This window comes from Parasteatoda tepidariorum, chromosome 11 (genome assembly GCF_982258835.1).
Source record: "Parasteatoda tepidariorum strain Cologne lab strain chromosome 11, Ptep-v5.0, whole genome shotgun sequence".
Classification (NCBI taxonomy): Eukaryota; Metazoa; Arthropoda; class Arachnida; order Araneae; family Theridiidae; genus Parasteatoda; species Parasteatoda tepidariorum.
This window is the reverse complement of record NC_141765.1, coordinates 42,684,465-42,711,819: the sequence shown is the minus strand read 5'-3', so window position 1 is coordinate 42,711,819 and position 27,355 is coordinate 42,684,465. Positions and strand designations below refer to the sequence as shown.

The following is a 27,355-nucleotide window of genomic DNA, read 5'->3' as shown; positions in this document are numbered from 1 at the left end:
ACAAACATTCTTAGTGTTTCACTACACCACGCTGTTAGAATTTCCCTTCTAACATTATGGTAAAATTACCGGTAGCAGTCTGTCCCTCCAACTAACCGAAAAGTTTGCGGTAAAGAACATTTTTTACCTTCACAGTTTTGAAACTGTTTACAACTAGTATGGTTGAGAAACCATGGATACAAAACTATGAGGTTTTTTAACCATTTACAACTAGCATGGCTTCAAAACCGTTTAAAAATGTCCCGTAAACCGTAAACGCAACGTAAAAAAACGTAAACCGTAAAATTTAACTAGACATTAGAGATAGTTTAGCAGCTTTATGGTGCTGCTATCTATACGTGAATGAAGGTATCGTATTCAAATAACTCAGAGTTATAAAATGAACAGTGCAGGACACTGGAAACTCTTCATGTGTTGAAGGGAATGAGAGAAATATTTTTGTGTCAACGCAGGGACTCTATCCCCTGTTTTGTCAGTCTTGAGATTGACAGATTAGTCATTTCTGCTATAATATCTACCTATCTTAAAGAAATTAAGTGGCTTCATTAGGTGGGCCTTGTTGATGTGATAAAATTCTGGTTTCTTAACCATATTAGGTGACACCAGTTAATAAACGGTTTTTCTCGCAATTGACAGTTTGAATAACATCTTATTTGCGATGTTTTGACTGTTTTGTTTGAATATGGTAAAATAACAAAATAAACTGTTATTTAACCACTTTTTCTGAGAAATTTCTAACAGTGCAGGAACTTGATTATTGGTGTTGCGAAACAGTGTAGAGTAGTTGCCACCATTTTTTGGTACTATGGCACTATACCATATTTGGCTTGATATACGAAAAATTTTTACGAAGTATTTTCAAAACTAACACCGATACATTTTACTTTTCAGCAGTCTTAATTTTACGCAAAGCGGAATTAAAAAAGAACGTTAAATCATATTTTTCTCTTTAAAGAAAATCGTGAAAAAGATGTGCCGCATGACCTCACATGAGCATTATTAGATAAGAAGTTAACCTTCAATTCGGCATGAATCGTCTATTCATAAAGGAGTGGTTAAAAACACCTCATTTTGAATTAAGAAACAAGTTGAGGAAAGTACCGTGAAAATAAATCAATAGAATTCGTGAATCAAAGCTAAATTTAAACATATTATTATTTGCTAAAAAGTTTTTTAATACCTTAACTATAAGTTTTATTTCCAAATCACAGTTAAGAAATAAAATATGTAAGTTCTAAACACTTGTTCTGACAAAAGAAAATTAAATTACTGTGAAGACAATTTTAGAGGAAGATCACGGTTAACAAATACAAGGAGAACTTGAAAATAACATTGCAGTTCCTTTACTTTACATAGAAAAAGAAAGCTAAGAGCGGCTTAAAAAGCATTTCGTAACATCTTGCAGTATTTTATTAAATAGTTTCATTTTTAAAATTAAGACATATTATTGATAAATATCTGCAGAGTTTTTTTTATTTCAAAATAAATGAATAACTTTATTTAAAAAAAATAACAGATCATTGGCACTTAACTAAACACTGATGAAAAATTTTAGTAACGCTACGTTATTTCATAAAATTACTAATATTTGATATATTAAAATGTGCATCTGCATATATTTCAATTATTTATAATGTTTGACGTATAAAATGAGTATAAATATGCAGCATATTATCAACAGAATAAAATATAAATTCATTTGAATTCGATGGTCATATGGTAGAATTAAAAAAATTATTCTAACTGAAAACACTAAAAAACTAAACTCTAATTATTTGACTTTAATTTATACGTGACCTTAAAACTTTTATTAGATGGTCTTAAAAGTTCAGAATATTAAGATGGAATGAACTTTAAATTAAAAAGCACACTTAGTTACATGAAATATCAAAATCTATTTAAATTACTTTGTGAGAATATAGCATGCCTTAAATATTTCTTTATTTTTACTTTTCTTCACATTTACTACTTACTGTAGTCATGCAGTTTTTTCCTTCTTTTTATAATTATTTTTGAAACTTTTCTGTGAGTTAAAATGCTAAGCATTACAGATTTTATTAATATATATTTCTTTATTTAATATATTTCAGAATTGTTTACATTTAGATTTACGTATTTATTTTACGACCACTAACTTTGATACCAACATACAGACATTTTCGAATTACCGACTTTTGAGATTTGAAGTAATTATTTAATTAAAATACCAATTAAATTCACAATAAAAAACAAAAATAATTAATTTAAGTAAAAATCGTTGTTGGTCGATTACTTTAAGAGATTTTTCTCGCAAAATATAAAAGTAATTGTATCAACAATATTTTAAATTAATTATTTAACATCTAACTCATTAAATATCGATATATTCAAATATTAAAAATTAAAATTGTGACAAAATCTTTAAAATCTGTAAGTTGTGATCATTTTTGAATATCTTTATTTTATGACCACTAAATTTGATAGATATAACAATTTTTCAAAACTCGAAATAATTATTTAATTAAAATACCAATTGAAATAAAAATAACAAGCAAATTTTAATTTAAGTTAAGTAAAAAATCGTTATTTGCCGATTACTTCCAGAGATTTTTTTCACAAATTGCAAAAGAATTGTACCAAATTTTTTTAGATTAAATACCTAGAATCTAACTCATTAAATATAAATGTATTCAATTTCTGTAATTTAAAATTGTAATAATTCATTTCCGAAACTTCAAACTATAATTCATTATAAAATTATTAAGAATACAGAGATTGGTGAGAACTTAATTTGATCATTTGATAAATAATTTGATTGACACATTTGAAACAAATGAAAATTATTGTATTTAACTCCTTTTAAACGAAATATTTAATCTAATTGCTCTTAGGAGATGTTTAACTTATTTTCGTTCATTGTTTTCCAAAATTGATCGTTTGACCATATTTCAAGCCTTACATATTATATAAAATTCAAGATCAGTCAAGCAATCAATTTTTCAAAAAATATAGCAAAATAGGTTGATAATTTTTTTGAAAAATATAATATTTTATTTGATTCTTGTTATAAATAATAGCTTCCTATATTTGAGACTCTTTACATTTCTTTTTTAAAATTTTTTTACTAGCATTTTTGATAAATATACATAACTTTTGAAAATTGCCTATTGTTATGTACACTTAATCCACTGCAATAAAACAACTCAGAATAGCAAGCAAGTTAAAATTTGTTTTACAAATATCTTATATCCAAAAACTTGAATCGGAAGGTTATCAGTGCTATCATGAAATCGTGAATTAGACACGCAGGTGTTGGCAAAATCTTTAAATCAACCGTGTAATGAAAGATATGCTATTTTTTATTAATCGCTATGAATAAAAATGATATTCCATTAAATGAGAAGAAGAAAAGATATTTTATAGCCCAATTAGGGTCGGTTGCTGAAGAAAAAAAATATTTAACTCAGCTGAGCATATTTATATATTAACATTTAATTAAATGTAGAGGGTGGTTAATATAGCAATAGAACAATAGAATGTTATGACAGGTTCAATTTATACAGAATAAAAATAACATATTTCAATAATGCATACGCCCTAGAAATAGTCTATATAACAACAGCCATTCAAGTTTCTTCAAATTTAATATATTTTTTAAAAATTCTTATTATTTAAAAATATTGCAAGGCAGAATTTTAATAAATAATTTCGATAAAAACATTTTATGTAGAAATAAAAGAAATCACAAAATGAAAAGAGGAACGTTTTTCATAAATTTTCGACAATTTACATTCAAAAACAAAATTTTGTTGCATTTCTGCTTTTTTTCTCATACATGATAAAAAGAAAAAAGACATTTAACTCAAATTGAGATGTTGAGACTTAAAATAAAAAATTTGAAATACAAAACTGAAAATTTCGAGACTAAAAATACAAGAAGTTAGAAAGTTTATACACCGAAAAAGATTTAAAGATTCCTTAATCGAAAGTTCAGATGTTACAGTTATTAATTAAATGGTCAAAATAACACATATTTTAAAAACATTTTATATTTCCATTTACAACTCCTCTAAGTGGACATTTTAAAATTTTACACATACATTGTAAAATGTACATATTTTTTTAAATAATAATAGTCGTTTTCAGAAAGGTCAAGTTTAGAAAGTTTAATCACAATTATAAGCATGATTAGAATTTAAAAAAATTATCTCCTGAGTATTATGTTTAGATAAAAATAATGATAAGTTAATCTAAGATATATTTATTTCAAAAAAATCAAAATAATTGCAAAAGTAGTTTGAATTAATATCTGAAATTCTTCTAACTCGAAATTTATATTCTTATCACTGCTTAAGTGCGTACTATACAATAAATTAAAACAATCACGTAGTCACTTTACTAGAATCTTAACTTCCAAGCGCAAATAAATAAGCATTTAATTCCAATGAACTTGAGTTATCTTATATATTGTTAGTTAATTACTTGTTGAGTTTTAGATAAATTGATAAATGTTTTTGCGGAAAAAAAATATACTGTTTCCGACTCTATGAGAAAATCAAAACGTTCGGTAATATTTAACGAAGAGTTTTGAAAATGATTTTAGTAAAATTAGCAATAAAATATGGTTATAATGCATGATAAAATTTGGTAAATGAGGTAAAATTTGATAATTTTATAATGATACTGTAGAGCCATTTATTCAGTAAAATTTACTTTTCAGTTTTGTATTTTTCTAAAAATTTGGTAATAAAAACCAGAATTTCCTGTAAAACGTTACCATATGAACGAAAGAATTTCCAAATAAATGGCTTAAATACCGTATTTTGGTTTTATCAACCAGAATTTGTTTTTACCGGAAAAGTCACTACCATTTAGTACACTTATTTTACCAAAATTTTTTTCTTCATGTAGACACCTAATAAAAAGTTGTACATTGTATTAAAAGTGGGCCAATAAAGTATGTTAATTTTTATCCCTTTAACTCACTTTGTTTATTGACATTCTTTAGTGAATGTTTCAAACTTATAAATGATCTAAAATTCAATTAATTATTGATGAATAGTTTTGAAAATTCATTTTCTGATCTACTCTCAGAAAAAGTTTAAAAAATGACAATAATATTAAACATTATTTTTAATTAATTAGTGAATTAAATTATTATTTAAAATACGAATTTTGAAGTGTAGTACAGAGACATGAAAAAACTACTTTCTTTGTGAATTAAATGAGTTTTAAAAAATTTATGAAATACACGATTTCAGTCTCGAATGTATTAAGCAGTTTATCAGATATTCAAGATTAAAGAAAAGGATCTATATCAGGGTATTAAAGATTAATTTCAGATTTAAGGATATATCATTAATATTTTCTTTGTAAAAACAATCAATATGAATCATTCATTATTCGTCTTACAATTATTTTACCGCGGATATGATTATTTTATTTCCGTGTTAGAAAAATCCAATATAATTTCAAGGTTAGATTTCATAGTTTGAAGATAAGATATTTTGATGGAAATAAACACAATTACAAAATAAGAACAAATTTCTAAATTAGATCTTTTCCTCTCTATTTCGTAAGCACATATTTATACTTTTTGGTGAGGAAAACATTTGCAAAGAATACCTGAACATTTTCTTTAAAAATTAATTTTATTCATTTTACTGTAAGAACAATTGGTTTAATAAACTAAATAAATGAGCAATTAAACTTTTTAAACTATCTCAAATTTGCTGATGCATAGTGTAATGCTCTTAAAAAATTAAGAAAAAATTGGGGAAAAAATGGTTTAAAATTGCGATAAATAAAATAAAACAGAATCTATTTTGCATTTTACCACAATATTAATTATGTTACATTAGTCAAAATATAATACATAAGTCACCGATAATTGAATATTTTCTTGCAATTTGCAAATTTTAAAAAGATAATAAAATAAATTAAAAACTTGCAATTATGTTTGAAATCGATACAATCTATCTTTTAAATGATCTATTGCCAGACTTTCAATTGGAACGTATTTTTCGCTTTTTTTTATAAGCTGCTTAGAGTCAAGCAAACTACATATATATTTACATGAAAACTTCATTGTAACTTGGAAAAGATTAATTCTCATGTATAAATAATTTCACAAATTCTGATCAAAATTTGTGAGTGAAATATATTAATAACTAAACTATACAGTGAGCAAAAAAATAAAACATTCGGAGTATATTTTGATCTAATGATCGGATTTCCAATCTCTAAAATTCAATTTTAATGCCTTAGCTTAAATATTCCATTAATTAGTGTAGATGATATTTTAAATTACGAAATTAGCCACAAAAACATATTTTAAACATACACTGAAAAAACCGTAATGTAATATCTCTCCTAATATATTGCTGACTAACCCAAAAAAGTTAAGAAACACTTTATTTCAGATTGACACCAAATCAAGCTTGCATATGCAATTTAAAGGATGCAAATTAAATCTAAACACATATGGTTAAATAGGCTTACACCAAACATTCGCTCATTTACATCAAACGAGAATTATTTTAACTTCCAAAATTGCTGATGTTGGCGAGCTTTGAATATCAGAATATCAAATAAAATTAATATACTGACATTTCAATATACTAAACCAATTTACTTACCTTCTGAATGAATATAATGATCTTTGAATATAATCTTTGAATATCAGATTTTCATTCACGTGGAACCATAATATCTTGCAATCAAGCTTCCGAAATGCGATAATAGGTTTCAACTTATCACCACACTTAGGTTGTTGCAAATTTGAACCATTTTACTGTTCAACCATACTCTAACATTTTAGAATGAGTAATGAGCATCAGCTAATTGTTCAACTACTCATCATGACTAATTGGAGGATTTAAACTAATTATTCATTAATTCGAAAACTAATAGCAATATGTTTCTCGCAGGCTAATTTTACACTTAACCTAAGAGCAATATATTATATTATAATTAATCTGAAACAAGCTCTAATATTAAAATTACAATAGCTCCGAGCTTGCTTTTTGTTATCAGAAAAATTATAGAAAATGCATCTTACTTGTAAAAATTCCTACGAATGCTCTTAAATATCTGAAAATATAAGCACCTTTAAATTTAATTGTTTGTAGTATAAAAAATCAATATTAAGTAAGACACTCGACAAAAACATGCACGTTAAAAATTACGGATGCCCTTAATTTTGGAAAATATGGCACCTTTAAATTTAATTACTTGTATAAAAACTCAAAAATATGTAAGACACTAGGCAAAAATATGCACGTTAAAGATGCATAAATTCCTCTTTCTCTTCGAAGAAAGCTACATGATAAAATATATAAATCTATTGGCTTTCTAAATATTGTTCAGAATTCCCCGTTTTTTTTTATCTCAGGTCAGCGCAGGATATAATCCCTAATAATTTTTTCATTCAATTCAAATATTTTGAAATTATTTTACTATTTAAATTTGCTTTATAATAGCAAAATTTTTAACAATCAATTGATAAAAAAAACCTGAAAAAAAAAACAATTCGTTCACCATTCACTCTTTAACAATCAACTAATAGTCTATATTGTCATTTATCATCTCAACTATGGCGAGACACATTTTCTAATCTATTTTTTCCTTCATATGATGAGTAGGGAAAAAATGCGAACAACGGAAAAATACATACATAAATTGAAAAAATCTTGCAGGAAAGACAACAGACATCAGGTACACAACCCGCAGGAATTACTTGAAACTTTTCCTGCTAGGCTTATTCAAAAATACCATAAATAAAAAAAACTGAATTTGTATTTGTGAAGGACACTGGGATGTTTTGATTTTATGATTAGGATTAATCTTCCTGATGAGCTTTATTTCTTTTTTTGCTTTGTCCTTGAAAGTTGGTCATTCGAAATAAACGTTTGTCATGGACATACGTGCATAATTTATGCTGAGATAGTCATTTTGAAATAAAAGTTCACTTCCTAAAATTAATTTGATCGATGATAATACTATGCGAGCTTTGCGTTTCTAAGAACAGCTTTTCTGAGGAATACACTTTTAAAAAAATTTTCAACAATCATTTCAGAATGCGAGGAAAATACGTTATCACTGTCAATTTTTCCCTTTGAGGCAGATGGGACCCCAAAGTTCCTTTTGTATATATTTTTTCGGACGCTCTACTTACAACCAAATATATTTAAGTATTTTTTAATTATAAAAAAGCAGTCTAATATATGCTTAAAAAATCTGTTAGATTACAGGAATTATTTTCGTGTTAAAATATAAAACACAAAAATTTAGTTTTTTCCATTCATATTCAAATATTTATCAATAAAGAATTTTATGAATTTAAGAAATTTCAATAATGAATTTATGTTTCTCTTAGACTTAAATAACGGCAAATATAAAAATTATTGTTTGGAAGATTAACGCAGAAAAAGACACCGGTGTTTCATACTGTATTTCATAATCATAAATTATTAGAATGTTGAATATAATATTTGCCACTTATTTTGACCTAAATTAATATAAAATAATAAAAACTGTGAGAAAAATATGTTTAACAAAAACTGAGCTTCAAAGGATTAAACAGCGTTTTAAAGTTTGGATGATAAAACGTTTTATATGATGAACAATATAACAAAAAATCAGCTGTGCAGAAATGTCGTCTGCTTAGTAAAAATCGGCTTAATTTTAAAAAAATCCTTTTCCTCATTAAAAGTCTTTGATTTGATTTTGTTTGCAAAAAGTAACTAATCAATTCAGATAGTTTTCGACTAAAAAACGTCATTCGGAATAATTTTTAATCTTTTAACATCAAAAAAAAATCTTAAAATGTTAGATTCTTCGTCTTAAAATGTTAAATTGTTAGATAAAACCATCATTAAAAACTATATCATAATTTTGAATATTTATATAATTTATTTTCATCGCAATCCTTCTTTCATCAACTTAACGATTTATCTCATAACCCATTAACTATATCTACATTAAATTCAGACTATGTATATTTGAGTTATTTTATGTAAATTGCAGGAAATTTATAAAACATTAATAGATTTATTTTATAATATATGTTTATATATGCTATAAAATATGTTATATTATATGTTATTATATGTTTAAAAAAATAATAAAAATAGAAATATTGCATTTAAAAATTAGATAATTCTTAATGATATTTGCAAAAAAGATGCAAACAAATGAATATTTTTATTTGAAATAAGCTGAAAAACAATTCAATTCAGCATAATTCTATATATATAATGTATAATATTCCATCTAGCAATAATAATTCTAATATACTAGCAATAATAATTCAGCATAATACTTTCACTTATATCAATAATGAGAAGCATTAATTTCTTCAAAATTAAAATTTTTAAAATTTATGAAAATAACTCATAAATATTTTAAGCATATTTTGTATTTTTTTTTCTTTTACTTTCTCTTGTATAATGCAATAGTACTAAATAAATTTCAAACAATGCATACATTTTTGAGAATGTTCAAATATGTGTCCAGGACCTACTGAACTAGCTACTGATAATACATTGAAATAAAAATAACAAAAGTACCTTTTTTTTTAATTATGCATTATGTCTTACTATTATTACATATCAGTTGATGAGCAATTTCTAATTTTCACGACATTTCAGACGCTAAGATTGACTAGTGTTACGTTAATGACCTAATATTTTCCCCTAATGTCAAAAAAAAAATTTTTTTTGCTAATAATAAATCTTAAAATTAATAGAAAGCTGAAGTAAAAATCTAATGAATGAAAAATAATTTTGCTAACAATTTATTCATTCATCATTTTAAATTAAAAGGAAGACTGAAACTCTTAATCCCCCTCTTTGAAATACATTTTAGTTAATTAATTCGTAAAAACAGTTTCCTTTAAAACAATATTATTTAATAGCTGATTAATAAAATTTTTCGCATTTAGTCTTCAAAACAGCAAAATTAATTACTGTAGAAACTTTGAATGAGATTAAAAACTTGCATTGAAAACAATTTCATGAAGAGAAAGGGGCCAATGGTGCAACTGCCACAAGGATCAATCCAAAGAGGGCACCCAATAAATGTCTGAAGTCACAAAAGCTTTCAGTTTTTTACTGTAATTATATCTTTTATTCACATATTTTAACAAATAAATATTTGAATCTAGGAAAGATTTATGAAGAATCATATAATTTTCAAATAAATTTAATAATGAAGTTTTTGCACATTAGAAAATTAAAGAGAAAAATCAATCACACATTAAATAAAATGTTCTCTACATTTAAGGAAAAAAATTGGGAATTATTTGTTAGAAGCAATTAATTTTTTGTCACAAAAAAAATCTCAAATATATTAACTTAAAAAATGAATTTGAAGTGCGGATTTAGGTTTTTATAAATAATCTTACGAATTTTTATTTACATAATTTTTAAAATAGTTTTTTTTTTATTCCCCCAGTGATTGCACACTTTAAGAGCTCGTAATAACCGAAAATTGTTCTCAAAATTCAAAATTTAGAAGTCAGTTAATATATCTTTAAAAATAAAAGTACACTGTAAAAATTTCAGATCAAATTAAGGTAAAAAGTACTGGCAACCTGAGTGCAGTAAAATTTTATACCACAATTTTTACAGTAATATTTATTTCAATACAATGATTCGGTGGTTTTACAGTAAAAATTACTGTAAACATTACGGTATATCAATTTTGTTTCATAAAATTTTACAGTAAAAGGCACTCGCTCTCTAAGTGCCGGTACTTTTTAACTTAATTTGATCAGGAAATTTTTACAGTACACCGTAAAAAAATTCTCGAAACTTTTCTAAATATATGAAGCAGCTACGGTGCATGCAGTTTTGAAAGCCGTTTCTGAATATTTTGGAAACCTCTGAAACTAAATCATTGTTGATGTGATTCAGTTTCGTACTTCAAAAAATAAAAGGATGGGTAGGATACATGGATAGGAATGGATAGGAAACATGCTATCAAATGAAGTTCTCTATAATTTTCGGAAACATTTTTGTCGAGTTTCGGAAATTTTTTACAGTGTATAGTCGTATGTTTTTGTGCAAAGTGTAAAATAGCCTTTTTGTCTCTAAAATTTCCAGACGTATGTAACTAAAATTATCTGAAGTGCTAAATATATCATTATAATTATCTAAAGTAGTGAAGGAGTGAAAATTTAAAAACATTTATTTCATGCATAACCAGAGACACTCCATTATATCTGAAAGCAATATTTCTCCAAAGGATATGCTTAGACTCATTCATCAATTATATCAAGTTTATTCTAATATTTAATTTTATCACCGTGAAAAGCCGACCCAAATCTTTGGGCTTACGACAACTTATGTTTAACTCCAAAGCCTTGTAATTTTGAACCCCATCCAGAAGATAAGGGAACTCCTGGATCAAGTATTGGGAGAAATTTGACTTCGTGGAGGAATTTTTGATGAAACTAACCCGCATTTGCTCTACATGAAAAGGAAAACCACGAAAACCTCCCATGGTTAGTCTGACGATAAGGGGACTCTAACCCATGATCCACCTACCACTGAGGGTATTTTACGTCAGAACTGTGGTCAGTGCAAGCCGAATGTGGAATTCGTATCGACCAGCCATCGCTGAAATTCGAACTCGGGTTGCCTCATTTGAAGGCGAACGCTCTATACCCTGAGCCATTAAGGCTCCTTTATCAAGTTTAATAATATCTAAACAATATTTATATTTTTCAAATGTTCCTCTAAAAATTCATATGTATAAGTAACTAAATGAAATTTTTATGCACGCCTATAGAGTTTTAAGTTTTTTCTTCCGCAACAATGGCTAGTGATTTACTTTTTTATATTTCTTTGGACGAAATATTAAATAGCAAGCACTCTGAAGAATTATTGGTAAAACAATAGCAACTATTCAAATAGCTGAAAGTAACTTAGTTCTCTTTTCTCTGGTCGGTGGCACTGAAATTCAGGAGCATTTCACAATAAGAATTATTTCAGTTTCCTTTCATATCTTATACCTGTTTCAACTTGACCCTATGCCTGGCCTCTTTTAGATAACCTCTGGGCAAAAAAGTAAGGAAATATAGTGAAGATATTTATGATGATTGGCACATTTGTGCCAGACAAAGTAAAAATTTTCTCTCACCCCCATAAATTACTTATTAAGAAGATAAATAAGGATTTTAATTCGTTTTATTAACAAAGAATAGTAAAAGATAATGTTTTATCGGTTCCTTTTCAAAATTGGAATACTGGGTGTAATTACTGTTTCAAATATTTAATTATGTTAAAATAAAGAATTTTCATTTAAGATTTTTAGAAGTAAAATATTTAAACTTCTACTGAAATCTACATTGATTAAATTAAGATATTTTTGTGATTTTTAATAAAAGAAAAAAAAATTTAATTATTTTTCAATTATTAAATAATTTAAATTATGTTTTCTTTGTACAAAAAAATTTTACTTTTTTAAAGACAAAAATATTTCAGCCGGACTTACGACCTTTCTTTTACGACCAAATTCAGATTAACTTTAAGATTAAAGTCAGAGTAAAGTAAGATTAACTTTAAGCTTTAAATAAGATAAAAGTAAGATCAAATTTTCAAGATTAAAATGCATGCATAATAATTTAAAGGATATAAAACTAACTTTTAAACTAAATTTAAATTAAATGTTTTTTGCTTTAAATTAAGTTTGACAGAAAAAAAATTTCTTACGATTACAGTTTTTTTCATTACTGTAAAATTTAGAAGAGAATGCAAACGTTTCCAAATAACAATATACTGCCAAAGACATTATGCATTGTCTTATGATTCGCTTTGTAGTCAAAATAATCATTTAGTTTTGTTGAACATAACTCATGTGTATCCATAAAGATCATTAAGCCGTCATCAAGGCCCTTATATATTTTGTATAATGTCATTAAACTAAATTACAAATATTAGTACAAGCTTTTGAAAACTTTACCTTTGTTGACGCTACCATACGAAAATGTGAAAATTGAAAATTTGGATATATATATTTGAATATATATATATATATATATATATATATATATATATATATATATATATATATATATATATATATATATATATATATATATATATATATATATATATATATATATATATATATATATATATATATATATATATATATATATATATACATAAAAATAAATTGCTTGAAGCAATACGAACCATCATAATAATTTAAAAATATTCTTGTTTTCTGTTCATTGGAGTGATGTTTCCGGTCTAGAGACGATCTACGTTAAAATAATTGTTTTCTTTTCGCATTATAACTAAATGCCTTTTTTAATATCTTCTACTCTTATCTCCTTACAAGACATGTTAAGTGTATAAGTATTCTTCTTAAGGCACTTTGGATGTGCCGATAAAAGGTTAGTTTATAGTATTCGCATCTTTTCAGTGGTTGAAGTTCTTTGAATCTAGCGTCTCAATATTAAAATTACTGGCATCCTGCGTACCGGTATCTTATACGGTAATTTTATTTGGAATTTTTTAAATTGTAAAATTCAACAAGGTTTGTCAAAACACTAAAGAAAAGTTAATTTCCAAAAATGTGAAAATGGGAACTGTCTGAAATTGAAAAGATATTAATACATTCTCATTTCCTGCCTCCATTAAAGCTATTCACTTTTTATTCTAAAATTTCAAATAATGTCTAAGAAAAATATTAAAATTTGAAATATAAACAGAGGGATAATACTCCTTCTGGAATTTTTAAATTGACGTTCAGAATGTTAGTCATTCCTGTGTTTATATTTCTATATTTATTCAGCTGTTTTTTAAATTCTGAAAGATGGAAAGGATTGCACAGGAATAAGTTCTTAAAATAAATTTATAGTCCAGCACAAATGTCTGATATGGAAGATTCATTACTTACGGATCATCATTGAAATTTCTGCCACTGAGTGACAGATAAACATTTTCATCTGACGTTCCGTCCCATTCCCCTGCTGTGAAGATTCTCGTTTCTTGCGAAGTTGAATAGATTACATATGTACAAATAAAGAAAAATATTATCAGGCAGTCACTTTGAATAATTCTTGAAAATGAATGCATCTCGACTCTTTTCACATTGAAAGTTCTAGAAGTAGGACAACATTAAACACTAAACCTTTTTCTTTCGATTTGATGGCTTCATGTTTGCATACAATCTGAAAAAAAGAACAAAAAATTTAGAGTTTAACTTAAAGAAATCATATTATGGATCGAAACTAGGGCGCATACTTTTAACAGACTTTTAAAAACATAAAGATAAGCGAGTTGTTTAACTTGATGCTCCTTAGAGTTACGTAATTTGTTACTCTATAAAATTAATAATTAATTTGTTTATTCGTAAAATTAAAAACTATATGAGGGGTAATTTTTTAAAATAAAATAAATAATGAATGTAGTAAAAGATATTGAGCTACGCTGAGAAAAAAGTATATTCAAAACTACCAGAATATGGTAAAATTCACAGTGTTTCTGGTTCTATGGGAACAGCAAAACCCACGGTAAATTTTACCGAGATGTAATAATTTTGGTAATAATAATAATTTGTACATTGATGGTAATAATTTTGGTAGCATTAACAGTAAAATATGGTTATAAAACGTGTGATAAAATTCGGTAAATGTGGTAAAATTTGGTAATTTTATCATAATACCTTGAAACATAGCGTAAAAACCATTTATTTGGTAAAATTTACTTTTCAGTTCTGTATTTTTTTGAAAACCAGAATTTTTGGTAAACTGTAACCATATAAACGGAAAAAATATCAAATGAATAATTCAAATACCATATATTTTGGTTTTTATTGACATAATTATAATTTTTTTTTCAAAAAATTCAATTATCATACAGTATGGTAATTCTACCAGAATTCTTTTCTCCGTGAAAAACATACTAAACCAGAGGTTTAAATTAATGCTCCTTTGAAAAATTTAATTTTTTTCCGCTTTAGTACAGTAAAAATTTTTAAAAAATTTATAATTAATTTATTTGCAAAATTAAAAATTGTACGTGGTTTAATTTCTTATTAAAATAAACAATGCACGTATAAAAAAGTATCTAGTTCCACATGTTTTAGGGCAATAAAAAAATCAATAGCAGTTTTATATGAACAAAAATGAATACGTATCGCATACCGAAGTATAGGAACATAGGAAGGACGTGTAAGATTAATTTTTCTGCAAACTTAGCTCTGGTTACAAACAATTTTTATTAATTTACCACTTCAAATTATGGCAAAAGAAGTTGCTGATTCGTATTTCTGTTAAGTATTATGTTTCTTTTTTAATTATATTGTATTTCTTTGGACGGATTTGGATTATTCATCATTTCTTGAATTATATAAAGGATAAAGCAACGAAGAATGTCTCTAACCCTATTTTTAAAATATTGAGTTATTTTCTTCAATAAAAAAGGTATATGTTCACAGTTTATCTTACACAGAGAAAAATCCAATTACACTCTCTTAAGCAAAGATACTAGTTTCATGAATGTGTCTCGTATATCAAGGCATGTGGAGATATCTTAAGGTTATGTGTTATCATCAGGATATGTTATGATTATTCATTATATTTAATTATTACGTTTATTAATGTTAGAAGCATTTTTAAATAGCAAGAAATACACATTTTTACCTCGTTTTTAACTATGTAGTTCTAGCTAAAAAATCAAAAATTCTAGGAAAATTGGTCAAAAGGTTTCTAAAAGATTTAATTTCAGATATTTTTTTCTGGTATTATATTTTTCTTTTTTATGAAAAAATATTTCTTATTTTGTCTGATCTTTTAAGTATAATGAGCAAAATACAGTTTTAAATGAGTAATTTTAAGCTATTCACTTGTTTTATCTAAAAATAAAATTTGAATTGTTTATTACATTTTTCGTTTTTTAGGAAAAAATATTTCTTATTCTGTCTGGTCTTTTCAAGTATAATGAGCAAAATAAAGTGACTTGTACCCAGAGCCTGATTCTCGCCTAGGCCCAATAGGCATGAGCCTAGGGCCCACAATTTCTAAAGGAACTTAAAAGTTAGTAAAAAGTCCTCAATATTGCAATTTCTTTTAAATACTGAAAGAAACAGTTTTTCTCAAAAAATATCTTTTTTTTTATTTCAAATTTTCGTTATATTGTGACAAAGTCACACTCACGGAAACATTGCAGTAATAAAATTCGTAAATAACGTGGGCTAGCTTTGTGTTCGTTTAACTAATGAATAATTACAGCTTAATGACACAGCAAAAGTCCATGATAGTTCTTGTTTATGGTCGCCAAAAGGCTTTAACTATTTTTATTCGAACATAACTTTGTTTCTTTTTTCATATTCTGCTTTTATATATCTTTAGTAATATTTAAGATCAAATTTTAAAGCAGTAAGAGCCTATAATGTTAAAAGCTGAATCAGATATTCCTGCAGAACAGGATTTTGAAATTCTCATAAAATTATTTGATAATAATTATTATCAAATTTTGTCCCTCAAACATCTGATACAAAATTCATAAGTGTTTTCAAAATTAATTTAACTTACAGGTAAGATCCCTTTACCTTGACATAATTTGAACGGGTACGATTACTCCAATTCAATATCTTTACCCGCACTTTTTTTCTCATTATGCCATCAATTGTTGAAAAGATTCGATCAAATCAGTATTTTGAAACAATTTAAACAATTGCATTTACAGATATGAATATAAATTGGTATAAACGTACATGAGGTGCTCGTAAAACTTTATATCCGCGTTACCTGCATAATAATTCTTTTTTCTTTAGGTCAGAGTGATTTGAACATAAAGCTCCCTCAGAAATATTAGGCCCAAAATATCAACATATTCCATCAAATATTCTAAGCTTCACCCATTAAAAGATCTTCACAAGCATGACATATTGAAAACAATAAAAACAAAAGATGAATGACAATCTTATGCAGATTTACAACTGAAAAACTCGAGTGTTTTAAGTCTTGCGCGTCTCTCACAGAACAAACCGTTAGAACTCAGAATAAATTTGTGTACACATCGTAATGCGGAAAATCACTAAATATATTTTTGTGGAAACAATAGGTGAAGGTTTTTTTGGATCTAAAGTTTGTCTTATTCTGACAGAAATTCAATGAAAAAAAGAATACAATTTTCTTTGAAGAATCAGATTAAGTTAAGTAGTTCTCTTCTTTTAGTTTTATTATTCTTTTTATTTTACGGAAGCATCAAAAGAAATCGCATTTTAATTCATTGAATAGTAGCTGATGATCAAAATATTGATGTTAAAGAAGGTTTTTTTTTTCAATTTTCAGTTCGTCCCTTCGAAAACTTGCATTCTCACTGCCTAATCTTCTCAAAATAATCTTTGAGCTAATCAAAATAATATAATTAATCTGTTAGAATCTACAACAGTACCTCATAAAATTTTACTTACGTTTTTTACATACATATATCAAAATGATCCAAATATTTTCTCAAGTTCTAAAAAAACAAATAAACTTTAATTTGAAAGAAAATACTTGTAAATGTTCTTTCAAACAAAACTTTTTTATAAAATACATCTGGTTTTCTTTTCAGTTTTAGGCACTCTATTTTCAAATTAAGCTTTCTGTTTCATAAGTTTAAAAGAACTTCTGACATTTAATTAAAATAACATGAAATTTCAATTTGTATTCAACAATTATCAAAAATTTAGAAAATCAGTCTTAATTATTTTATTTTACTATGCCACCGTTATTAAACAACCTTTCCACTTATTTAAATTTAAGGCAATAATATTCCCCTATATGTCCTCGTTGTTTTAAGCCGGGGTTTTAACATGAATTTTCAATTTGTATTTCACAATTATCAAAAATTTAGAAAATCAGTCTTAATTATTTTATTTCACTTTGTCACCGTTGTTAAACAACCTTTCCACTTATTTAAATTTAAGGCAATAATCTTTCCCTACATGCCCTCGTGGTTTTAAACCGTGGTTTTAATATGAAATTTCAATTTGTATTCAACAAATATCAAAAATTTAGAAAATCAGTCTTAATTATTTTATTTTACTTTGTCACCGTTGTGAAACAACCTTTCCACTTATTTAAATTTAAGGCAATAATATTTCCCTACATGCCCTCGTGGTTTTAAACCGTGGTTTTAACATGAAATTTCAATTTGTATTCAACAAATATCAAAAATTTAGAAAATCAGTCTTAATTATTTTATTTTACTTTGTCACCGTTGTGAAACAACCTTTCCACTTATTTAAATTTAAGGCAATAATATTTCCCTACATGCCCTCGTGGTTTTAAACCGTGGTTTTAACATGAAATTTCAATTTGTATTCAACAAATATCAAAAATTTAGAAAATCAGTCTTAATTATTTTATTTTACTTTGTCACCGTTGTGAAACAACCTTTCCACTTATTTAAATTTAAGGCAATAATATTTCCCTACATGCCCTCGTGGTTTTAAACCGTGGTTTTAACATGAAATTTCAATTTGTATTCAATAATTATCAAAAATTTAGAAAATCAGTCTTAATTATTTTATTTTACTTCGTCACCGTTGGGAAACAACCTTTCCACTTACTTAAATTTAAGGCAATAATATTTCCCTACATGACCTCGTGGTTTTAAACCAAACTCAAAATATAAGAGAATTCGTGAGTATAATGAAAATTTACCTTTCCAGGAGGATATCTTTAGATAAACTAATATACATTTTGCGAAACAAATATTACAGTCATGAAACCTTATCATGGTCAGCCCGATGACATGATTCATCCATCAATAGAATTATTTCATGTCGGCACAGTGGGTAAAAGCAAGACATGCTTGTGTATAAAGCGATGTTCAAACCCCTTAACTATCCAGTCCTATTTACAAATATTATTATTTTTAATCACTTTTATTACCTTTTTACGTTTTTATTGTTGTATAGATGGGATTCAAAACAATATTTTATTTTGCCATAAGTTGTTGCTATATATGTTGCTTTTAACCACCGAATTCTGCTAATTTTCTTCAATGTTGTCAGTATTTCTCGGTAAAAAGATATGCAATATGAGTAAAAATTAAACAACATTCAAATAATAGCAAATTTCGAAACGGAGAAAACTTTAATAAAAATTCAGTTTTATTGCTCCATGCTTTCGATAAATCATAAGAAGGACAAAACTCATGTTTAACGCATTTTGACGTAAAATTATTACGAAATGCGTCCGTTAAAAACTAGGACACATGCATTGTAATAAATTCTGGATCAAATTGAGATAAAAGGTACCGGCACTCAGGATGCAGATCCTTTTTACAAATCCATTTTTACCGAAGCATGAAATTCTGATATACCTGAACAAAAAATTTGATAAACTGTATTTTTTACAGTAATAATTAGTATGAAGTCACTGAATTACTTTAATTAAATAAAGATTACTGTAAAAATTGCAGTTTAATATTTCACGGATGGTGCACTTAAAGTGTCAGTTCTTTTTACCGTAAATTTGTGTGCTACAATGTACGATCCGAAAAAAAATTATCAATGGTTTGTCTATTTTTGATGTTTTTGACCTCCTCAAATGTACTTATTTTCATGAATATAATAACTTTTTGATATTGCGAAGTTTTATTTTCATAACGTTGATCTTCAACTTCGGATGTTTAATTAACAAATGACTGAAAAGATTTTGAGCTCGATAAAGGAGTTTAGATCAATACTTCTATGTATAACTTCCATATTATTGTTTTGAAACAAGAATTTTTTTAAATACGAGTTCTGCGAACTCGAGCATTATCATGTTGAAAAGTCCATTTCTGACGGCCGAATCAATTGTGTTAAGCAAAAAAATGATCTTTAAACTCACATTTATATGCACTTCTGAAATCTGAAGAGCCGAATACTTTAAAATAAAATTATTCTTATTTTTTGAGTTTTTTCCTTGCTTTAGTTTTACAAATCGGTGATTAAAATCTTATAGCTTTAATTTTGTTTCTTAAAAAAAGTGTATCTAGTGACAGTGAATTTTCAAGACATACTTTTTTTAATTATATATAAATATTTTTTAATAAATGATAAGTCGTTTACTTAATATTGAACAGAAAACAGCTACAAATTTTCTCCTCATTGAAATACAGTTAACTTTTGTAAACTTAAAATTATAAAAAAAGCAAAAATTGCCAGCCTTTTGAAGTAAAACTCTGCAAATGTCTCTGCATGAAAATCAATTGAAATAAGAATATCAAATTATCAATTTGTATTATTATGAAATATTTACCAATGTCTATAATATTTTGGATAGACAAATTATGTTGTTTTGCATTCTTCAAAAGGATTTTTCACACTGAGAAAAAAGTATGGTCAAAGCTACCAAAATAAAGTAAAACTTATTGTATTTCTGGCTCTATGGGGACGCCAAAAAGCTCGGTTATTTTTACTGCTGCGCATTTCTTATGATTTTGCTAAAATTGGCAAGAAAATATAATATTTAATAAAATTTGGCAAATGTGGTAAAAGTTGGTAATTTTGTCATGATACTTTAGAGCATGGAATAAAAACCATTTATTCACTTAAATTTACTATTCAGTCTTGTATTTTTTACTAAATGAGTGGTATTAAGAACTATAAGTTTGAAAATCAGCTATGCCATATAAACGGAAAAATTACGAAATCAGTGCTTTAAATATCGTGTATTTTGATTTTATTAACCTGAATTATGGAGGTTTTTTACCAAAAATGTCATTACCATGCAATACGGTAATTTTACCAGAATTTTTTTCTCCGAGTAGAAAAAATCTTTCAATACATAGTTTTTGTTATTTATCTATAACAGCTTAAAGCAATCATTATGAAATATTTTTTAAATCTATATAACATTTTTAACAATCTTTTGGACTGACCAAAATATAACAAGTATAAGAAACTTTTCGATATCAAGATATTTACAAAATTTTTCATGCATTAATTTATTTTCTTTTGTTGGATATAAAGGGATAATTGAGATTTTTATTTTTGAAATTGTCTGGCTCCCCGTGAAACTTACATTTAACAATGCATTTCAGAAAATGTTCTATTTTAATTATGAAATTAATGCTGTACTTTTTTAAATTAAATAAAATTAGCTAGCAAATGAAGCTGATCTGTACCTTTATGTACCACAAAAAAAATTGAAGCTCAGAGAAATTCTATAAATAAAGTTGAAAAATGTCTACATTTTGCACCAGTTACTACTTTGCCAATTCTAAATACACATCTTTAAATTTATTCGCAAACACTATGTGCCGAATACCCTCTTGCAAGTACTACTGCAAATAGCAATAAAGTCTTGCATTCACGTATTAATAAACTAACTTCTAACTTAAAAGTTGACTTTGTTGCTATTTGGCTTCGGATTACCCTATCGATTACTAACATATATGGCAACGTTACTTTTAAAAAGTAACGAGTAAAAGTACAAGTATTTTTAAAAAAGTAAGGAGTAAAAAGTTCTTATTTTAAAAAGTAACGAGTAAAAAGTACAAGTAAAAGTACAAGTACTAAACAAAAAAAGTAACGATTTAAAAGTACATTTCTAGGAAATCGAAAATTCAAAGTAACCTAAAATTTTATTGAATAATATTCTTATGTTCTTCAATGGTTTTGCAAAATTGGTTTTATTTATTTAATTATTTTTAATTTTGAAAGTTATGGACATTAATTTATTTTTAAATTCGGAGGAATATTATAATATAATTTTATGATATAATCGTATAATATAATTTTAAAATCAAGTATAATTTTAATATGAAACTTTTTATGGATTTGCACGAAAAAGAAATTTTATCTATTGATTTTAATTTTTAGTTTATTATCTTTATTTATTTAAATTACCATTGATTTAAAATTGTTTTACTCTATAGAAACGCGTTTTAAAAGCTCAAACATAAACAAAGCAAACACGGGGTTTCAGATAGCTTTGTGATCTTTGAGCTAATAAAAAATAATTGAATGTGCATCAGTATAAATTGAAACAGAACAGTCTGCAGTTTTATTTGTAGCAATGGCTAATGCTGAACTCATGCGAGAAAATCATTTTCCGAACATTTCTGCCAAACGGAATAATTAAAATTTGTAAACGAATTTTAGTATCTGCGGCTAAATTAATACCTTCGAGTTTTCAAGAGTTAAAATAGTAATTATAATAGTTTTCAGTAGCACAAATAGTTCCGAAGTTCTTAGAGATTTGACTGGGCGTTGTTTGACAAGGTCGGGCATAAACATAATTTTAGTAAAAAATGTACTAGGTAAAAATGTATTTAGTAAAAAATGTATTAAGACAAAAATGTATTATTAGTGAGTCCAAAAAGAAAATTGAAAAACGTAATAACAAAATCCAACATTTTTTAATTTGAAATGTATTAAACAAATGCATAAAACTCGAAAATGAATGAAAATAACTTCTAAATTAATATTTTTTTTCATTTTTCAAAATAATTGCATTTTGACAGAATTTTTTTTTTTTTTTTTAAATTTTTTTTTTCTTTTAGAAAGCTTACCGAGCTTTAGAAAAAAGTAACGATTTCATTCAACATTTCCGTTGCAAATACTTGTACTTTTTCCCAAAAAAAGTAACGAAAGTACAAGTAAAAGTACTGAATTTAAAAAGTAACGAAGTACAAGTAAAAGTACGTACTTTTTACTTGTACCGGCGGTACAAGTAACGAAAGTAAAAGTTCTGCCATATATGATTACTAATAATAATTTAAATTGATGAAAACTATATAACTTCTAGGTAAAATGTATTATAAACTATTAAATACATAGAGAGAAAAATTCTGGTAAAATTACCCTATTGTATGATAATGACATTTCTAGTAAAAGAATGATTCTGGTAATAAAAATCAAAATATACAGTATTTAAACCATTCATTTTGTAATTTTTCTGTTCATATATTTGCGGCTAAGCAGAAATTCTGATTTTCAAAACAATAGTTCGTATTGCTACATATTTAGTGAAAAATACAAAATTTAAAATTTAACCAAATAAAAGGTTTTTATGCCATGCTATAAAATATCATTATAAAATTACGGCATTTACCAAATTTTATCACAGATAATAAAACCATATTTTATTATTAATTTTACCAAAATCATTATCAAAGTGCTTCTGTGAAAACTACTGAGTTTTTGGGTGTTCCCACAGAGCCAGGAACGCAATGAATTTTACCATATTTTGGTAGTTTTGACCATACTTTTTTGTCTCGGTCTACTTTTGTTTGAAAAATGTAACCAAAATATCGTTTGTATGAGTAACTGTATTATTCCCTACAGATTGTTTACAAATGATTTTTAATGTATATTCGAACAAATATTGCTGAAAGAAACATATAAAAAGTAAATCAAGAAAATTTTCAATTCTAAAGCATTTAATAAATATTTTTAAAACAATGGAATTGATAAAATGTCTTAAAATCAAGATATTTAATCAATAAAAAATGAGCCACACCCATTTTATTAGGACTTTACTTTCGTTCTAAAAAATTGAAATTCATAAAAAAAATCTCTCAGTATAAGTTTAGGATGAAAGAGCGCAAAGAAAAAGCATATTTAGCATTTTTCAATTGATATGTAAATTTCATAGTGAATTTTAAAAGGATATACGAAAAATTCCAAAAAAATGATTTCTGAAATATTTTCAGATTAGATTTTTAAAGTAAATATAAATGAATTAAAAAAGGAAAAAAGCAGTTTCATTAAAGTACAAAAATTTGAATTTCTTTCAAGAAATGAATTAGAAAATTTTAATGACTCAATATTTCTTTTAATTATTGGTAATATGAGACTTAGTATTGGCGGAAAAATACATTTAAATATATGAAACGTGTAAAAATGCATTTTGTACTTTAATACCTTTGACAATTCTGATATCAAAGGGGTTTCCCTGAGGAAAAAAAATCTTGGACATCGATATATTGGAAATGAGCTTTACTTTATCATTAAGCAATTCCATTAATAAATTAGTATATTATGATATACAAAAAGCTCAAGGGAAATTATTAGTACATCATAATGTTAAGTGTAGTGACATCTAAATTTTCTTTTGAAAACATTTTAAATGATTGAACACTTTACACGATTTAAATGAACTCTTTACATGATTTATTTATTTTGGATATGCTAAATAAGAATGTGGAGATGTTACGCGTCTTTTGAACATGTTAAGTGAAAGTTTTGAAAATGCTCAATTTTTCATGTTTCAAACCTTGTTGTTGACGACAGTAACCATAGAACATTAATTTATCCTGCCAAATCTTTAAATATAATTGTTTTCAATAGAAAAAAATTATTTTATCTATCACTTTCTGGTGTTTCTATCCATTATAAAATTGATTTTCTAAAAACATATATTAAAATGTTTCTTAATATAATTTTCAATTAAACTTTTCAAGTAAAGCCACCGGCGCTCAATTAAGAATTTTTTTTTAAAAAATATATTTATGTTGCTGTTAATAAACCGGTAAATTATGTTTGCTTACATATTAGTATCTATTTTCTGATCATTCTATTTTGTAGACTATTTATAATGCTTTTAGGCACTAAATAGATGTCATTACACCATCATTAAAATAATAATACACTTTATTAAATTTATTTTAAAATAAATCATTAAATAGCAAATTAAAATTAGTTTCAAAAATGTGTCGTTTTTATTATTTAGACAAACAAATTAGGTAAATAAAGGAAATTTTTAAAAAATATGTTTCTTCAATTGCTTTTTTGCTTTTTTTAAAGAATTGCTGTATTGCAGAAGAAGTGTATTGCTTTTCTTTTAAAGAAAAGTAATATCTATATCTAATAATTCATCACATTTTTTTAACTACTCATTTATTACATAAAATTGTTGCATTTTTATTTTCAAACAAAATATTGGCAAAAATAAAAAAGAAATACTACTGTTTCCTTAATATTAAAATAATTGATTTCTACTATGGTATTACAATTTAAAAATAAAAAAATATATTAATTTCCAAATTTTTTTTTATATATTTATGAAATGAAAAACTTACCTTAAATAAGCCTGCAATGTAATCCAATGCAATTATTACTATAAAAACACACCTAATTCATATAAATATATAATTTCTAATGAAACGAAACTTAAGGTATCCGAGGACCAAGTGTGCGAATGTCTGGACAGTAAATAAACAAAAGCGGCTCTCCATGGTGATTTTGATAATGCGACTTTCCTTGGCGCATGTGTCCGAACTGCGCAAGCGTCATATTATTTGAAAACCATTTTTACGTCTACTGTTAGAGTTGCTTGGCTACTTTGTTATTAAATAGGTTGTTCTTTTCGCTCTTTAATTACCTTTCATAATATTTCCTTTGAACAATGATTTCAAACGCTACTCAATAACGCAATATTTAATAGACAGAGAGGGGGAAAGAGACGACGTTATTGGTTAAAAATTACGAGAAGGTAGCTTTGATTTCATTCGATATCAAATTCTATGAGGTCACATGGTATTATCATAATTTTTTTTATAAAAAGAGGCTATTTAAATCTTATGAAAGTTTACATTTTCACAGTGTTACTGAAATTCATAACTGATGGTTCACTGTAAAAAATTCCGGAGCAAATTACGGTAAAATGTACTAGCATTCAGGGTACCGGTATTTTTTACTATGAAATCCTTTTTTTACCGAATTGTGTTACGGAACAAAAAATCTGATGGACAGTAATTTTTACAGTAATAATTGCTACAAAATCACTAAATCTCTCTAATTAAATAAATATTACTGTAAAAATTGCGGTAAAATGAATTTTACAGTATAATGGATTTTATGGATGATGCGTACCCAATGAGTCGGTACTGTAATTTGATCCGGAATTTTTTACAGTGTGTTTAAAGTGACTCGAAATATTTTAACTATTCTATGTCGCAATTTCATGATTCTGACTTGAAAAGGCTGAGTTAAAAAGTATATATAGCATTTTTAAATGAATTGTTAAGAATTATAAAAATCAAAGAAAGGAAGATATTAATTAAATTAGTAATTATATTTTTAAATATAGAATTCCTTATCTAATAATTTTTCCGTTCGAAATGACAATTGAAAGCTTAAAGTAATGAGTATCAAATACTGAGAAAGTTAATTTCATGACATGTAAAACTCTATTGAAAAATTAAAACTTCTTGCATTTTTTTCAGCTTCCGTTCTTCGTTCGGTATATTGACGAATCGAAACTATTTGGAGAACTTTCCGGTTTCAATCTGTAAATAAAGTTATTTTAATTATTTTTACACGACCACTCCATAGTTTGTTTTTCGCAATGATTCCGCAGAATTTTGAAATAATTTTTTATCACTTAAATATCTTTAACCATTTTAAGAAAATTCTATGATAATTTTTTTCCGACGAGGAATATAACTAAATTTATTAAAAAATAATAATAATAAGTAGAGAACATCCCAAATAGGTCATTTTTAAAAAATAAAAAAAATTGCACTCTTGATATCCCGTGACTTTACTCGTAAGTAAATTTAATTACTAAAATAAAATTTCGAATAACATTTTTGATTCAAATTTATTTATTGTATGTTTTTAGTAAATGTAGATACATATTAATTAGTATTTTAAAAATAAGGTCCGTGCAATACCTTTTTAATACGTCAGAAACAGCTAAATTGCTATTTCCCAGAATTCCTTGCTTCTTATTTTACCGCAATTAAACTAACTATTAAATGAAAATAATTTTAATTTATCCAGTTGAAAAATTTTGTTATATGTAATATACAGCACAGTTCATCTAATATACGGTATTAAAATTACTTCTGCGCAAAAATCTAACTTCTTAATGTTGTACCAGGATTTTTTCAACTCTGTTACCATAATAATTTTATTAAATCATTTCTGTTGAGTGCCATGGATGCCATGACATCCTCAGTGGTAGACAAATCATGGGTTAGAGTTCCCTTGCCTTCAGGCTAACCATGTGAGGTTCTCGTAGTCTTCCTCTCCATGTAACGCAAATGCGGGTAAGTTTCATCAAAAAGTCCTCCATGAAGGCAAATTTCTCCCAATACTAAAATACAGGAGTACCCTGTCTTCTGGATTGGGTTAAAAATTACAAGGCTACATAGTTGTACATTAGTAGCCGTAAACCCAAAAATTAGGTCAGATGTTCAACGACGGTTATAAAATAAAATATAATAAAATATTTTTATATTGAGCAGTAGTGGCTCAGAGAATCGAACGCTCACCTCCCAATGAGGTAACCCAGGCTCAATCTCAGAGATGGCCGGCCGATACGAATTCCACACCTGGCTCACTCCGACCACTGTGCTGACATAAAATATCCTCAAGGGTAGACCGATGAGTAAAAGTCTCCTTCCCATCAGAGGCTTTCCGTGGG

General features: G+C 26.3%; 1 protein-coding gene across 1 annotated transcript in view; it reads right to left on the bottom strand.

The window, feature by feature from the left end:
• The window catches only part of LOC107448567 (CD109 antigen), a 131,375-nt gene extending 106,037 nt beyond the window's left edge, over positions 1–25,338 (bottom strand). Inside the window, exons 1-2 of the mRNA XM_016063821.3 lie at positions 25,005–25,338; positions 13,891–14,164 (exon numbers count right to left, since the gene is read on the bottom strand). Of these exons, the coding sequence (XP_015919307.1) occupies positions 13,891–14,069 (179 nt within the window). The 5' untranslated portion in view covers positions 14,070–14,164; positions 25,005–25,338. The remainder of the gene's footprint in view (positions 1–13,890; positions 14,165–25,004) is intronic.
• Between the last annotated feature and the right edge of the window lie 2,017 nt (positions 25,339–27,355).